The sequence below is a fragment of the Lemur catta genome, chromosome 7 (genome assembly GCF_020740605.2).
Source record: "Lemur catta isolate mLemCat1 chromosome 7, mLemCat1.pri, whole genome shotgun sequence".
NCBI lineage: Eukaryota > Metazoa > Chordata > Mammalia > Primates > Lemuridae > Lemur > Lemur catta.
The window spans coordinates 14530051-14547549 of NC_059134.1; the positions used below are offsets into that span (position 1 = coordinate 14530051).

The following is a 17499-nucleotide window of genomic DNA, read 5'->3' on the forward strand; positions in this document are numbered from 1 at the left end:
GACACAGTCCCCAGAGTTCAGTCGAGCAGAGGATCAGGGCACAAACACAGGGAGTTCTAATCCAGCAGGATGAGATCTATGCTTATAATATTGATATCTCGTCGAAGTTATTTTTATCATGCTTTGGCATATCAAACTTCTGCCGTTCTCTAGAAAGTTTCTTCCTTTAGCATCTGCAACACCACTTTCCTGGTTTTCTTTCTGCCTTTCTTGTGGCCCCTTCTCAATCTGCTGTGTTGGCTCCCTTATCCACCTTCCAGAGCTGGATTTTTGGCTCTTTGTTATTCGGCACACTCTCCCTGTTGATCCCACCTGTACTGTTATTTTCAACTCTAACACATGTGTGATGATGCTTAAATGTTTGATGTTATCTCCTCTCGAATATACTGTAGGGCAACTGAAGTGTAACATGTTCAAAATGGAATTCATCTTTTTCCCTATATCTCTTCCTCTTCTTTATTAACTACCATGGCAGACAATACCACCCAGTTACCCAAGGGTGAGCGGAGAGGGAGAAGAGGTGAAGGTTCTGCTCCCTCCGTATAAGTATTAATATTAGAGGCAGGGCAGGTTTGCTTCCCAGGAAAAGAAGGGCAGATGTTAAAAATTCATAGTCCTGGATATTAATTAATATGTTTGCTAAACTAGAAATTTAAAAAAGAGTTTATCAATTTCAAGACAGAGGCCTCTGCTTAGAACATAAGATCACAAAATCTTGAATTCAGAAGGGTAATAAAAGCTGATTGCACCACTGTCTCTTAGGTGCCCATGAACAAATCACTTATGCTCTGTGGACCTGAATTTAAGTGTGTGAAACATGAGGTTGACAGCCCCATCCCTTCACTTGGATCTCACTGGTTACTGAAGCCAGGATGGCAGTGAAAACATCAGAGAACTCTTAAGAGACTGTAAATAAGGTGGTGTGGGTTAAACAATACCCTTCTAGCCAAAATGAAGCCTGTAAATGTTGAATGTCATGTCTCTAAGGGGATAGTTTATGCCTGAGCCCATCTTTTAGCCCTGAGAAATTCAAAACGCTCATGGGATGGAACATCTCCCATTTTCTTCAAGAGGACTTGGTGGTACCTTGTTTGCTTTCTTATTTTTTACTGCTATGACTAAGTGTTACCACATGGTGGCAGTTGTAGGCAAATGCTAAACCTGAGAAAGTAACAGAACTGCAGAGGATGACAAAGGCTCAGGGTGATGCTGTTTCCCAAGGAACAGGATATCCCATCTTTGAGCAAATGGCTAGAAAGCAAACAACCTATCAGTCCCATGCCCCTGGAAATGTAAGGGAGAGATGATTAAGAGGGAAGTAGGGTTCAGTTCTAGTAGACCTGTCCAAATCTGAAGTCATTCATGTTCTAAAGAACCCTTAAAAGAGGATAGCTTGGACATGCTAACCCAGAGAACACTTGCTGGTCCTAGACTGACCCAGTCAATATTGATGATTAATTGTAGTACTAATACAGCAAAAGCACCGGATATCTCAGATTCATTCTGGAACATTATATCCTCCTGGTGAAAGTCTCCCCAGAAGCAAATCAGAAATGATGTGGGACTCCCACACCAGATTTAGGGAATAGATGCTTTCCTCCATAAAATGCATTTGTTCAGAAAACTTCAGCTTAACATGGGGTATGAGCTCATTTGTGGCCATTCCAGCCTTTGCAACAGGAAAGAAACCAGTAATTGTCATGGCATTTTACCAGAGCTGTGACATTCGTCCTAGAACTGCATATTATCTTGAAATTTAGCTAAAGCCTCCTGAATCCAAACCCAGCACACTGTATAATGGAGCTGCTTTCAAAGCAAGGTTTTGCAGGAGAATGAAACTCAAGTCTGTCCACATCTGCCCACAGCATTTCCATGATGCTTTTTGGGGGTGAGTGGAATGCAAGGATAGAAGAAACTAGGCCTTGCCAGTTCCCGTTGCTCACTAGTTGTGAGTTCTTCCGTGGAACAGAACATACTCATCATCCTGGGGAAATATTGAAGAAATAGAAGCTAAGTAGGCAAAATAATTATATGCAAAGTTTTTAAAAACATAGAAATATTTACTATTTCTATGAAGATATCAGAAACACAAAAGAATTGTCAAGAAATACAGAGCCTGTCACTGAAATTTCTAGATAGGAAGTGACATCTCTTGATTTGAGTGCAGAGGGGTTACAAAAGCACAATGTGAAGGTGGAAAAGACCCAGGTGCCACCCAGCACATGAACGATGAGTATGGGTCTGTACTTTTGACGTCTTTGCCTCCCTCAGGAACAGAGACAGAGTTAGCCGACACAGCCCTGGATCTGCTCCTCTTGCTGCTAATGGAACAGTGGAAATGGCTATGTACTGAAAACATGCAGAAATTTCTTCGTCTTATCTTTGGGACCCTAGTTCAGAGGTAAGACTGCTGAATTCTCCTTCACATTAGAGTCTTAAATTGCACTTCAGTTGGATGTGATGCTGAATTTTGCACTTGAAAGGGTAAGTATAGAGTTTAAAGAACCTGTGACCATAAGAGAAGATCAATTCTCTGTTACAGACATACAGGGATGAAGGCTGCCTTGAGAGTATCAAAAAGCTTTCATTAATCACCTTGCTGAGGAAAGTTTGAAAGTGTGTGGTTCTGTAAGACTTCTGGCATAACGCACTGAGTTACAGGCATTGCCTGCGATCCTTAAATTGTCCACCCAGTTACGTACTCAAGCCCCACACCTTTCACCTGACTTCATATTGTCACTGTGATGATAAATAGTGGGAAAGAAAAGGAGAAAACACCCACTTCACTGCTGTTGAAATAAAGATTGTTTTCTCTGAGAAAAGCATAAATATTCACAACTGAAGAAGTACTTACTGACACAGGATGGTAAAAATAGAGGGAAGTTTGTATTTGCAAGTTGGCTTTTATAATCCAGGCCTTGTAATCCCAACACCACTTGATCTCCTTAAAGATTGTACACAGGTGGAGTTTTTAGCTGCTGACTTTCTAACCATGGAACTGATGACTTTGCTAACCTGGAGAAGGGCAGAAACTGTCTCTGAGCCAAACAGACACACGTAGTGCTTGGGCTTTGGCCACTCTTGTTTTGAACTCTCTCTTACAAGACTTCCTGGCAGATCCCAAAGTAAGAATCAGCCAAATACTAACTTCCTCTGTTAGCATGTGGCTCCTGCTAAGAGACTAATCAAAAAAATCTTCTTTTACAAAGAATTATGTATCTCCTCTACAAGTAGAAAATCCATTAACAACAAGCAATTAAATTTCCCTTTTCATACTCAAAGTTACACAGGTTCAAGGAGGCTTAGTAAACTTGAATCGTAAAGAGACTAAGTGAAAGAAGAGGAGGCACATCTATATTTGCTGAGTGCTTATTTGTGCCAGCACCTGACCTCTGTTTACAGATAATTTCTTACAGCGGCCAAGTGAGGTAGGTAGCCCCATTTTACAGAATGAGAAAATAGAGCTTGGCAAACTCAATAAACATGCCCTAAGTCAGAGTTAGTGGAATTTTAAGCCAAATTTGTATGACTCCAAAGCTGTTTCTTGGCTTGACTGGTAGAAATCTGTCCAGGCTGTTTTGTAGCATTCCCTTTACCTTAAAATACTTATATCTCTCTATCCAACTAGGGATTTATTTTGATCTTATTCCTTATTCACTGAAAAAAATATTAATAAGGACTATCAGTAATGAAGAAAACAGGCACAGTCCCTACTTTCACATATTTTACAGTTTAGTTGGGGTGAGAACTGAAACTCAGGGCCTCACCCAGATCACAAAGCTAATAGGCATTGGAGCCGAAATTCAAACCCAGCTGTTCCAAAGTCCAAGTTCTTATCTACTGCAGTAGGTTACTATTATTCTATATTTATTCTTTGAGCTTCAGTTTCCTCATCTGGAAAACAGGAATAATGATGGTGTCTATCTCTTTGGGTATATACGTGTCCAGTAAATGTTAGGTCTTGCCACATGCTCTTCAGGAAAGAAAAGAAGAACAAAAAATATTTTCTGTTCCTAGTGCCTTCAGCTAGTGGCCCCAAATAAGCTCCACTTTTTATGTCTTCAAGACACCCCACCCCATACCAGTCTCCTCCTGCCAGCTGCCACCATCCCTGTTGTGCCCATCTCTGAGCTATGTGGAACTGGGCTTCTAAACAATGAAGCCTTTGTGAGGCCTTTCAAGGTGATTGTGTGCCAGTGGGCTCATTTGTTTGTTAAACAACCAGAACATTACCATGTGGTACATCAGGAAGCAAAATCCTGGGCTCTTCCCAGTTCAGGCAAGCACAGGTTAAGTACACAGTGCAGTGGTATTTTTCAGGTGTAGTGATGCTCCTGGTGACATGGGCATGGGAGAGCTGCTGGAGTCAAGTGGGCCATTCTCCCTGAGAAGAGCTTTTGAGTCAGGCAGAGTCCCTCCACTTCCCACACCCATTCCTACCCTCCACTAGAGCCACCCCTCCGGGGAGCTGGGGAGATAGCTGTCTGGTGAATGAAAACTACCAGAACCCAAGTAAAGCTCATGCCAGAAAGGAAATCAGGATGAGGGATTACAGCTGAATTTCCCTTGATTTTCTTTTCACTTTCTGGGTGTTTTTTGTTGTCATCATCGCTGCTGTTTGTATGTGTGTGCGTGCTTTTTTTTGTTCTGTTTTTTAATGGAGAGGCATCACTGTTTGGAAAAGCAGGAAAATTCTGAACATATTTAGTGAATTTGAATGAAGCCAATGTGAAAATTGTACAAGAGCAGAATTTTATGGCTAGTTGCTTTTGAAAAACTCATTGTTACTGTGTAGTCTGTTATCATTGTTCATCATAGATATTTCCAGGTGATGATATTTCATACTTGTTCAGTTATCTCATATTCTTTCCTGCTAAAAAGTTTTTATATCTAATCAAACAGTATCTCCTGCCTATTTTGTTTTGTATTAGCTGTAATGAAAATGGGACCATGCTGGTTAGCATTCTCCTCACCCTAAGCTTCCACAGACGAGAATTAAAAGAAGAATCTCATCCTTCCCTGTTTGAGGCCTTTCATTTCTCCCTTCAAATCATTATCCTCATCTTCTTAATATTTTTAGCCCTCTTGTTAAGTATCGTTTGCTGGTTTCACAGTGTTCTTGAAGCCTCCCTAAGACAGGAAGCATGAAGTTGTGGTAGCTTAAGAAAGGACCAGTTCCCCTTGCAGAGGCTGCAGGGATCTAACACTCATGGCCTCACACCTGCAAGTCCGTGTGCGTGGTGGACATAGAAAAGACAGCGCTCATTTCAGGATTCAGCGTAGACGTTGGTCATCTCAGCAGCATCAGATTTACTATCCAGCAAACATTTGTTGAGAGTTGATTTTGTGCAGACACTGTACTGAACACTGCAAGGATATTGTATCATTTAATTCCCTCAAAAGCCGTGTGAAAGAGGTATTATGACCTCCATGTCAAAGATGAGGAAACTAAGACTTATAATGAATTTGAGTTATTTAATCAAGATCACAGGGCTAATTATTATATCACAAGCAGAATTTAAATCCAGGTTTTTCTGATTTCTAGCTATGTGGTTCTCTAAATTTCAGGATCAGATCTTTGCCCTGTGATTTGCAGGAATAAAAGCTAACTCAAAAGTCTTTGGCTCTGAGGAATGTACATTCCCCAAAAGATTATCAGGCAGTTTGTGGAATCCAAACTGCATCTCCATATTTACGCACTCGCATATAACATAAAGGGCACTACCGCAAGCTTAAGTCAGCCCATGTTACTGTGCCCTGGATAGCTTGGTTTTTAATTTTAAAAAGTGGTTTATGCAGTGCTACACTTTATTCACTTTGGTAAGCAAGCACTCTGGGAACTTGATACCTCCCCAGAGCTGTAGCACCCTCACTACTGCACCTACCCTGCCCCTACCAAGAGACATGGGGTGAGGTCCTAGTGTCCCCCTATCTCTGTGACTGCTGCCCAGGAGGCTCCATGTTTGCTCCTGAAACCACAGCTAGCTAAGCCATATGCTTTTGCAGGGTACTTGGGTTCTCTTCCATTAAGTTCTGTGCTTTAAAGAGCAGGATAGTTGGTATTAGTGCCACAGGTGCCTACTGCCTTTCCTCAAGTTATCTGAAACACACTGCAGTTTGGGCATCAGGGATGCTACGGCCACCTAGATTTGGGTGTATCTCTTCCTTCAAATGTCCTCATTTTCCAACCTACAGCATATTATCCAAGCAGGCAAGTTTATTTCTTCTTCTTCTGGCTTTGTTTACTCTCCTTGCTCCCTTAAAAGACCTATATACATAACTGCCTTGGACTCCAAAGACTTCTGCCAAATTATAAGTACACTCTCTCTGGCCTGCAGGGAGGAAAAAGAAACCAGAGTAAATTCAACCTCATAACCCCTCCTTCTAAGCCAAAGTTGGAAGAGTTCTGACCTGAGCCAGGCTTATAAATCTCCCTTGATTGTTGATGGTGTGGAGAATGTGGAGGAGGGGAACTACAGAGAAGTTAGATGCCCAAAAAAGGCATTGTTAAGTCAAAGGGAAGTCTTGCACGCATGCGTGCCTAACCTTGTGTGTCAGCTTCTGTGCTGGGAACATCCAATTATGTAACAAGGAACTCTCCTTATTTGGAGTGAGAGACACAGGGAGGGGAAGGGGAGTGGGGGTAGCAATCTAAGCCAAGGAGTGAATCCAGCTTGTGCAAACTCTGCTCATGTCCGAAAACAGAAGAAACTTGACAATAGCCCTGCGTGCATCAGAATCAGGTTTAGGGAATTGGACAAGTACTCAGAGCTAGACTGGGTTGGAGGGAAAGAGGAGAGATGTACTGTGCTCCATTGATGGTAGAAGGTGGTGGGCAGGAAGATCCAGCCAAGGTAAGGGGTGAGATTATTATGGAGTCCTGATGTAGAGTGAAGGAATGAGAAGAAGCTGGACCAGCTCCCTGCCTGGACGCCTAGAGTAACGCCACAATAAAAATAGGAGCCAGGCCAGCAGTAGAGTGCGCGAATGCCACATCCGTGGCTTTGCCCTCCCCATGGCCCTGAAGATGGCATCAGATCCTGTGTCAGAAGGGCAGCAGACGCATTCCTGGCATCTACGTCAGCATTTCTTAGTTAGAGAGTGGGGGGGCGGGGACAGGGGGATGTTGGGGGCATGTGGGAATGGACTTGCCTGGAAGAAAGTGTAGGAAAAAAACGAGAAGGTTCTGTGATCTGGAGGCAGCAGAGATTGAAAAGTATGTAAAGTCAGGAAGTATACAGAGTAAGAAAAAAATAATTTGCAGGTTTAAGGAGTCCAACAAGCAATGGACTTTAAGTGCAAGCTCTGAAACTTATACCAGGTCTTGGAATCATTTCCTTAGAAAAGATGTCTCTCTACAAACCATCTCCCAGAAAAGGTCAGGAGAAGGTTTGTGGCAGCATCTAGGAGCATTGGAAAAGGCTGTGCTACCAGGTGGGATGTCTGTCATCTAAGGACAGTTGGGAGTGGCTGCCCTTGCCTCTATTCTCTTAGGTCACTCCAGAGTCACAGGTGTTCTCTCAGTGGAAGTGTACTTTAAGGGCTGGTTTTTTGGGGGGCATGTCTAAGCCCCGAAGGTGGATAAGGGACTTTGTGACATTGGTTATTTATAAAGGGAAACTCCAGATCTGCCACCAAAGGCCACAAGTAATTACAGTCGGAAAAGAACTGACATTTATTAAATATTAACTATACCAGGTAAGCAGCTGTGTACTTTATGTACTAATGTGCAGTTCTGTGTTATTTCCATTTTATAAGTGAAGAAAATTATATTCAGAGTAAATAACCTTCCCCAAATCAGAACTAGTAAGTACCACCCCTAAGATTCCACTTAAGTTATCCTACCTGGCCTCAAAGCCCATGCACTTAATACTGCTGTGCACTGCCTGCCTCTGCAAGCTTTCTCACAAAGCAGGGGCCCCTAGAATTGGCTTTACTTGAAAGTCGCTGTGCCTTACTCCCATCTAATCTCTCTTGCTCTGCATCTGACTTTCCATCAGGGACACATGATCTGATGGTAGCATCTAAATTTGTTTCTGCCTGCATATTCTGATGTTATCGCTAAAGCACTCCTGGGCTAGACATTATGTAGTCTCTCTTAGGTATCTCCATCCTGCATCCTATTCGCAATCAGGAAAAGATTATCAGAGTTAAGGTTCGTGGTTTCCTAGGAAACACAGATTATAGTTTTTTCCTTTCTACACAACTTTTTATTCTTTCAGTTCAGCTCTGGTGCCTTACTATATCTTACAACAGATTTCTTCCTATGCACTTCTCTAGAAATATACATACTTTTTGCAAGAGCCCCAGATACAAATAAAGTCAAGCTACGTCTTCCAGTTTGTCTGTCAGATTATTTCTGGCCCTCTGGTCATTGGCTCAGGCTGTTTTTAGAGGTACTGAAATTGTTTTTCTCAGTGATGGCTTTACTCTGGTTGTGTTGTGTCTCCAGAGGGGGAAGGAGCGCTGCTTGCCCCATGCCTCTCCATTAGACTGTGCCAAAGGGAAGTTCTTGACTTCAGAGACTGGGCCAGAATGGGCCCCAGCAGTTTCTCCTGTCATGAGTGGTCTGCCCATCATATTTCTTGGGTGTCACTTATTCTACAGCCATCTTAGGATAAAGACATCCTGGCTTTTCTGTCATGTGCTGACAGTCTCTGCTGGAATGTGTCTTTGAGGTTGTAGCAGGTGGATGGTAGCTGGCAGCCTCGTTCCTGTGCTTTGTGTTTGTACTTTGGTATATGATACATGCTCTTAAATTTTCATACACTCAAACAGAGGTACAGAATTGGTCATTGTAAAAGTTAAGAAAAAAATAGAACATCGTGAGTTATTTCAGCCTCAGATCCTTTTTCTACAAGTCAAGTTGTTGATATCTCTCGCCTATCTATAACAACAAATAAGAGCCCAAGTATGACATTTCAATGACAGCTTCAGACAGTATGTAAGCATCTTGAGAGCAAGGACTGTGTCTTATTCACCATTATACCTTGAACACCTAGGCCCATACATAGAAGGCACCTGATAAATTTGTGTCCAGTAAATGAATGTATAAGATCACACACCATTCCACTTGGATCAGTCCCTCTGCTTATCACTAGTGAGAGTCTTAGGGGTTCCTCATCTATACTGGTGGAAAAGAAGCACAAATGGAGACTGACTCTTCCATTCCTCCCTCACAGGACTTCCCCAGCACTTTAATTCCAAGAGCCATGGTTGGGCCTAAGCAAAAAGGCCATCTCCCATTCTAGTGGCACTCCTTTCCAGAAGAGTGCAGTGCCCTTGGCCAACCTGGGCCTCCCACCATGAAGCCCCACCAAACTTGCCCTCTCTGGAAGCATCTCCTGCTATTGTGACTTCCCAACCAATTTCTTTCTGCATGGGAAAGAACATGGGCTTTGACGTCAGATCTGAATTCAAATCCTGCTTTGAGGCTTACTATCTATCTATGTGACTTAGAACAAGTCACTTAACCTCCCTTTGCCTCAGTCACTCTCCAAATGGGAATAACAGCTTAGCTCATGAAGTTGTTTGGGAGACGAGATAATTTGGAAGTAAATGTTAGAGAGGCTTTATAAAAGAAGGTCTATGTTTAGAGCTAGATCTTGTAAGATAGGTATCATTTAGACTAGTTTAGGTTAAAGAATATTCCCGGCATTAAAACATTTTTAAAAGAAGAGGAGGAACATTATTTCTACTTTCAAACAAAAAGTAATCTTTAGACATATTTTGAATATTTTTAGCTAGCATCTTTCTGAGAGTATCTGTGTGTGTTGCTTTTGTTGTTAGCCTACCAAGCTGTTGCTGCACAGGAAGTTAGTACAGAAATTCTCCCTCTAGACACCAGAGGGTGCTGCAGGTTAAACAATACCCACTTACTTTCTTGGCGACAGAACCCTGTATTTGGCAGTAAGTCCTCTGCCTTGGTTGTGATACAGTAGTATTGAGGCCAGTCGCTGGCTTGCCCCGTGATTCAGAGGCCACTTCCCTGCCTACTCCAGTGACTTTTAGACAAGCCCCGTTTCTTTCATCTTTCATCCTTCTTCCCTTTGTTCTGATGGGTCTTCAGCATATACTTGCTTCTCTGGGCAGTGTATACTTCCAGAAGTTGCCCCTTCGAGTGCATTCCACTTGTTAAGAATTCAGGGCTGGAGCTGGTACATTCAGAACAAAGTGAACCAGAGAGTCTGTGGTGCTGATGAGACCAGCTGGACAGCTGGGTTACCCTCTATAAGTTAATTGGTCCTACACTGAGGGCCTTTTTGGATTCCAAAGTCCTAGATACTGTACACCTCACTAAGGTAGAGATTGTCAGTGCTAGATTGCCCTGGTGTTAAGAATCTCATTAACCTGTTACATAATCCAGGGTATTTCCTATTGCTTTCAGCCATGGATGGAGATCGTTTAGCTCTCTCTCATTAACTTGGTTTTGGAGAAACAACCACATGTCAGTTTTGATTTTTACCTGTCCTTAGTGGCTGCTCCCAGTGTCCTGTAGAAGAGTAGACCTATTTGGCACTGGAGCAGGAAGGGAGTAGAGGTGAATTGGTGGGAGATATGCTTTAGTCTAGCTCTACTGTAATGCTGGCACTGCAGGATGTCTTGGGGGGAATTTGGCCTTCCCAGGAGGGAGACTTACTGTGTGAATGTGCATCAAGGGAAGTCGCTCATGTTTTCTTTTTTTTTTTTTTTTCCTAGTTTTATGTATTCTCTATGTTTTCTAACCACAGTTGATGTCCCTAAGTCGCTACTATGTTGGCATTCTGGAGTTGCCACTGCTTTGTCCTTATATCCTTAAGATCAGGATAATAGCCTTCTCCTTGCAAGGTTTTAAAATTTAGCATGGAGACAGAAAACTAGAAACAAATACCCTTGGTAACTCATGTACACCAAGGTGATTTTATTAATCATAATCACATTTCCTTCTCCTCTACACCTCTCCCAATGTTCTTCCTCTTTCTTTAACTTGGACAACTGCTTCTCATGCTCATCCTTTATTCTCCTCCAGGATAGTCTTTTTTAGTCTCCTGTAGTCATTTTCACAGCGCAATTTGAAGTCCTACCATATGTACTTATTTAAATGCAGTCCCCAATAATTCTCCTCCAAATCGTGGCTGAGCACACTCTAAATCTGTTATTTATAATATTTGTAGCAGTTGGGAAGTCGGCCTCTTCTAAGTAGAGAGCACATAATTACTTATCACTTCTCCCTCCTCCAACCCTTCCCTTCCCATCCTGCTTTCCTGTGGGGGTTCTGTGCCCAGGGCAGAGCAGGGAGGTCTCCCTGTGAGGTAAAGTCACTGTGAACAATAGGGGCTCTGGTTGTCAAGACAACCACTAAATTACTGCCTTCTCCCCTCCTTTGTGTCTTGCTTTTCTTCCTGGTGCCCCAGCACTAAGAGTTTTGCTCCCTCTCCCTGCCCTTTCCCCTCTACCAGACTCAATTTTCTTCTGAATGGGTGGCCACTTTAATTACCTTTCCCTTCTCCACCCCACCTCCCTGCCCTCGCCCTTGGTGCTGAGAAAGGCAGGGTCAGGATAACTACCTGGGGACTGAGAATGAGCCAGGCTTGCTGTTCACACGGGGCTGAGGAAAGGAGGAGACAGAGACATTTTGGATCCTATAGTCTCCACAGTGTAAATTTCATTATTTAGTTCATAGAGGTCTAGTTTTAGGAAGGATCTTTTCATATTACCTGTAACCCCATGGGGCCCCTTCCCAATCTTCTTAACCACTCAGCACCAAGTGGTTCTGTCCCAATATTTACTTCCCTGAGCCTGCCAGGAGAGTGAGTTTATTAACAGTGGGAAAACCAAAGCATGAAATGCAAAGCTCCTTGCCGTCCATTAGTTCCCTGGATCTGGTAGAATTTTTTAAGAGATTCTGAAGGAGTCTTTTTCTCTGTCACATGCACAAACATACAAGCGCTTTCAAAAATGCTTTTATTTTTCTCATTTGATCTTGATGATAACATTGTGAAGAAGCCAAGACAAGAATTAGCCCATTTTATACAGAAGGTAGCCAGAACTCAGAAAGTTTGTTCAACTTTTTAAGTGGTTAAGCCAGGCTCACACCTATCTGTGGCTTTTCAGTGTTCTTTCTAAAGTGTGTCAGCCCTGATTTTGTCAAAGCTGGATTACAATTCATCGATGACAACATGGTGACGGGCTGAAGAAAGTTGATATGAAAAATCTTCAGAGGCACACGGATGTTTGCAATAAACTTTCAGATTGAAATCCTAAGGGTGTCACAATACTCAAATCTAGAACAAATTTCTAGAGATCTCCCTTTGTGATTGGGTTTATTTATCCCAACAATACAGAATCACCAAGTGTGATTGTCATGTATTTGGTAAAAAGGTAGACTGACCTTTGTTTTTGGTCTTTTCTTTCCTCCCATTCTACCATCTTCTTTTCTTCTTACTAGTTTCAAATAACGGGTTGGAATCAATTTGATGCCCCTCTATCCATCAGAGGCACTTCCCAAAACACAAGTCTGTTTCTCCTCCAGGATTTATAGTGTGAGATATGAAGCATGGCTGACCTACCCCCTTGCCTTCCATTCTCTCCCTTCCAGAGGAACGCATAACCAGATGGGAATTGCCCATTTCATGGGTTATTCCTGAGGAATTCTTAATTCCAGGTCAGCTGAGTTACTACCCAGCATACTCCTTACAACATCAGTCCCACAGCTGGTGTATTGGCCCACAGTTTAATTTTATTATTAGGAAAGTAAATCTGCCAAATGTTTATATAAACACAAATGAAATGCCAAATACTAAGGATTTCTCTATTGTCCACTGTTTTTTAATCTATCATTGTCCTGCTTCATAAACATGAATAAGAGCCCATTAGTTTTTGCTGCTTTAAGTATTGGGATGCATGCCTTCTGCAAAGCTTATTTTGAGCCGTGTGTCATGCTCTAAGACCAGTGTTTCTCCCATACACAGCATTAATTCGCTTACTAACCAATATGTATTGATTGCTTGTTCTATGCCAGACACTATGTTAAATGATCAAAATACCAAAAGAAGACCCCAAATCCCTACCATAGGAGAGTTTCATATCCAGTTGAGGCACAAACATATAAATAGTTCTAGCATAAAATTAGGGCTTTGAAAAGAATTCTATATGTCATTCAGAGAATGGACTAAGTAATCAATTATGAGGGGCCCCAAGAGGCTTACCCAGAAGGTGACATAAGAGATGGGATTTAAAGAATGAGGGGAGTTGACAGCAGACAGTGGTGGATAGAGCAGTCAAGGCAGAGCAGTAAAACAATACAGCATATTTGTGGCAGTCAAAGAAGTTGAATATGATTAGGAATATATGAAGTGCAAGAAGAGTGGCTAAAGATAACACTGAAGAGTTTAATGGGAGCCAACTCATATAGAGTCCTGTGAATCATTCAAAGAACATAGCATTTGTCCCCCTTTTGGTAGGAAGCAAATTTACAAAACATAAACAGGTGATGACATGATTAAATTTGCAATTTAGAAAAATCACTAAATAGTGCTGGGGAAGATTCATTTGAAGAAAGCAAAGTTGGAACCAGGGAGGTAAATTAGGAAGGAGTCACACTGATAGAGATGAGAGGTGAGGAAGAGCTCAACTAAGATTGTTGCTATAGAGATGGTGAAGAGTGGGAAATTCATGAGATATTGAGGAGATAGGATCAACTGGATTTAGTGACTGTTTATATGATCATGTGGTATTGGATTGGGGTCAGGGAAGAGGAAAAATCAAGAATTACTTACATAGTTTTCTACCTTGGGGATCGGGAAGCATTAACTAATAGGATGGTGTAGTATCTTTCTGAAGAATATATCTGAGTTGTGATTAAAATTCTGTTGCTTACTAAGTCGATAGATTGTTATCTACTTTGATTTGTGTAAGAATAAATGATACCTGAAGAAGCATAGATTATTTCTCTAATAATTTTAAGATTGTTTTTCTATAGAAAACTTAAGGCCAAGATTATGTTTTCATCTTTTCTTCTTTCTGTAAGTTCCATCTTTGGAAGAAAAAGGAAAATATGGAATGAATAGCTAACTGTGTAGCTGATACCAAGGGAAGGTTTTTAAATTTTCTCTGCCATGACATAGGGTAACTCACATGGTTAACTCACTGCTGAATACAGAGCACAACTCAGAATAGTATAAGAATGTGTTTGGCAGAAGACCCATCAACCCAGTGAAGAGGAAGAGGTTGAAAAAAATTTCAGATAAAATTAAAGCTGGATATTGTGGAAAACAGTTGACAAAGAAAGGAAAGCAGAGGTGGATGAGAGGTACTGGAATTCAGAGCATGAGATAAGAACTAATACTCTTTTATATGCTATAGTAACAGATGAACTTAAAACACCAGAAGGTATCACTGACAGTTTTGCAATAGGATTGATTCATTCAGGAAATATTCAATGGTTTATTGTATGAATGGCACTATTATGGTAATAAAGGAGATATTAAAATGAATTACATAAGATCCTTGCCCTCAAAACCTTACAATGTTATTGTTTTGGTATTTATAAGAAGCTCAACCAGTGTTCTGAGTAAATGAATAAACAAATTAAAAACACTTTTCAATGAGGAAGAAAAAGAATCAGCAACAAATGGGACGAGGGTAGTTGACTGAGATCAGATTCCAGATGAACATATATTAAAAATAGAAAAGAGGGGCACAGCACGTGGTAATGTAACTAATAAAAGTAGGGTCCAATAAACAAACTCAGAAGGAGCTGAAGTTACAGATAAATATTAGGGGGACAGACTTAAAAAACACATGTTAAAAACAAGAACAAAGAAAACATAGGTACTTTGTAACATATGCTGTAGTATTAACTGGTTACATGGAGAAAGCATTTATTCTTTCACTCAATGCAAATGAATGGGTCTGCTATTTGCTAGGCTAGTTTCTATTTTCTTTGTCAAGGAAAATGGTCTAAAAGGATGAATTGAATAGATGTGATTGAAGTAGAATTGAAAACTAAAATAGTAATGAATATAGTAAGAGCATTTACCTGTTTTAAAGTTCATGTACATGGCCTAGATGAATTATATTTCATGAAACTGAAAGAATTTATATTTAACATTAAAGACCTAATGTCATTAGGAAACATTGGCATATCTCCATATGGGTTAGACATGTACAAATATCTTTCCATTTAAAAAATAAAGGTTGTTTACCCTGACACTTATCTCTAGAAATTTCTGAAGCAGATTATGAAATAGGTGTTTGTGAATACTCAGGAAGGGAAATAGTGAGCCCTAGAAACTGATATGAGTTCAATAGGAGTATGCCCTGCCTGATTAGTGTTTGGGGGTAGTTACATTGTATATGGATTTCAACAAGCTTTTCCAAGACCTATGTGTACAAAATGGACATATGTGGCCTGGGCTATAGTATTTATAAGCGATTCGTGGCTAGTTGAGTGTCTGTAGCCCAGGAGTATTAATTAATGTCATAAATTGATGTCAACCTGGAGGGAAATTTCTAGTAATAGAGCATTACTCTTGATCTCATGCTGTTCAATTTTTTCATCAGTAAATTTGCAAGAAACTCTAATCTTAGAAGAATGGTTAATACTCTAGGTGACACAAATTAAGATTCAAAAAAAATTAGGGCCAGGCGCGGTGACTCATGCCTGTAATCCTAGCACTCTGGGAGGCCGAGGCAGGCGGATTGTTTGAGTTCGCGAGTTCAAGACCAGCCTGAGCAAGATCGAGACCCCGTCTCTACTGAAGGTAGAAAGAAATTGGCTGGACAACTAAAAATATATAGAAAAAATTAGCTGGGCATGGTGGCGCATGCCTGTGGTCCCAGCTACTCGGGAGGCTGAGGCAGTAGGATTGCTTGAGCCCAGGAATTTGAGGTTGCTGTGAGCTAGGCTGACGCCATGGCACTCTAGCCGGGGCAACAGAGTAAGACTCTGTCTTTACAAAAAAAAAAAAAAATTAGAAAGGTTAGAGTGATAATCTAAAACCAATGAGATAGAATTTGGTAGAAATAAATATATAAACCAGAATTTAGATTTTCTTTTAAATTATACAAATACAGAATGGTAAGACTAGGCTTAACCGATGGGCACATGATTTTTTTTTTAATGTACATATGTGGACTTAGGGTTTTCATTGACTGCAAACTCAATATGAGTCGGTACTTTGATGTGTGTGCCAAAAAGCTATCTTAGGCTGTATTAATAGAAGTATGGTGTCTAAATCAAGGAACACATTAATCCCCTATATTCTGTGCTGGTCTGGTCACATTTCAGGGCTGTTTGGTTCTGGGCACTTCATTTTAAAAGAGAATAACAAAGCAGCACATACCCAGAGGCTGGAGCCAGGATGAGGAATGGTTCATTTCTCTCCTTCATTCATCAGACATTTATTGAGTACCTGCTGGGTACCCATATTTGAGGTTGGCAAAATCAAGGATGTATAGCTTATAGAAGAGACTTAGGGGAGAAATAATAGCTGAATTTTAAAATGCAAAGTCTCGTCTTTGGAAGAGATTTGACATAGTATCTGCTAACTCCAGAGGGTTGAACTAGGACCAATGACTAGAATTTACAAGGTGGCAGATTTGAGGTTGCCAATATTTAAGAAACATCTCTGATGAATTAAAATTATCCTTTCCAGGAATTAAGCAACTTCCCCAAGGTCACATTGCTAATGGGTGGCAGAATAGGATAAAAGCCCAAGTTTCTGGATTCACAGGCCAGAGCCCTTGCTTATGTCATGATATTACAGAGAGGGTTTCTGCTTTGGGAGGAGGTTGGATAAGGTAACCTCTAAGTTTTCTTCTAACTCTCAAGTTCTCTGTTCTTATACACCACTTGCTATGAAATGTTTCTTTTTGGTTCTCAGTGTTTTCAAGCGTAGAACTGGTGAGATTGGAAAAGATAACCACTAAGATTCAACAGATGATTTCTTGACATCCCTTCCTTGATTAAGAATCCTTCAATTCTTTATGCATATTAATTGTATATCCGTAACTTCTACATTACTAATCGAAAAGAAAAACTGTTTGTGACTAGATATAAAAGTGTGGAACTCAGATTCTTACCCTGTGGTGTTTAGACAGTGTTAAGTCTTCCCTTGAAGCACATGTTTCAAAGATGTGGATCCATGATTTGAAACATGAAAGCAAAAATCAAGGAAGAAATTGTGTGGACCCTGAGCCATTTTAGATTTCACAATAGTCATTGGGAAAAAGAAACCAGAGTTTCTTGCCCTGGGAGTTCATTTCCTCCTCATTCTTCTCCAACACATGGCAGGAAAGGATGGTGACCTAGATACACAGTCACAGGGCAGCAATGTTGAACTTTCTCAGACACAGCTGAGTAACTTGGGTCTGGCTAGTTATAGGACTCAGAAGCCTAGAGCTGTGAGCTGACAAGGGGGAACCGTCTACAAACACAAGAAGGGGCTGCGGCAGGAAGACGAGGCCTGGGAAAGAAATCAGAGGTAAAAGAAGTGTTACTTTTATCTGGTGTGAAAT

General features: G+C 41.0%; 1 protein-coding gene across 3 annotated transcripts in view; it reads left to right on the forward strand.

Annotated features, from left to right (window-relative positions):
* SNX19 (sorting nexin 19) overlaps nucleotides 1–17499 on the forward strand; it is a 37712-nt gene that overhangs the window by 10832 nt on the left and 9381 nt on the right. For all 3 annotated transcript variants that reach the window (XM_045555660.1, XM_045555662.1, XM_045555661.1), the window contains one exon: nucleotides 2272–2401. In XM_045555660.1, the coding sequence (XP_045411616.1) occupies nucleotides 2272–2401 (130 nt within the window). The remainder of the gene's footprint in view (nucleotides 1–2271; nucleotides 2402–17499) is intronic.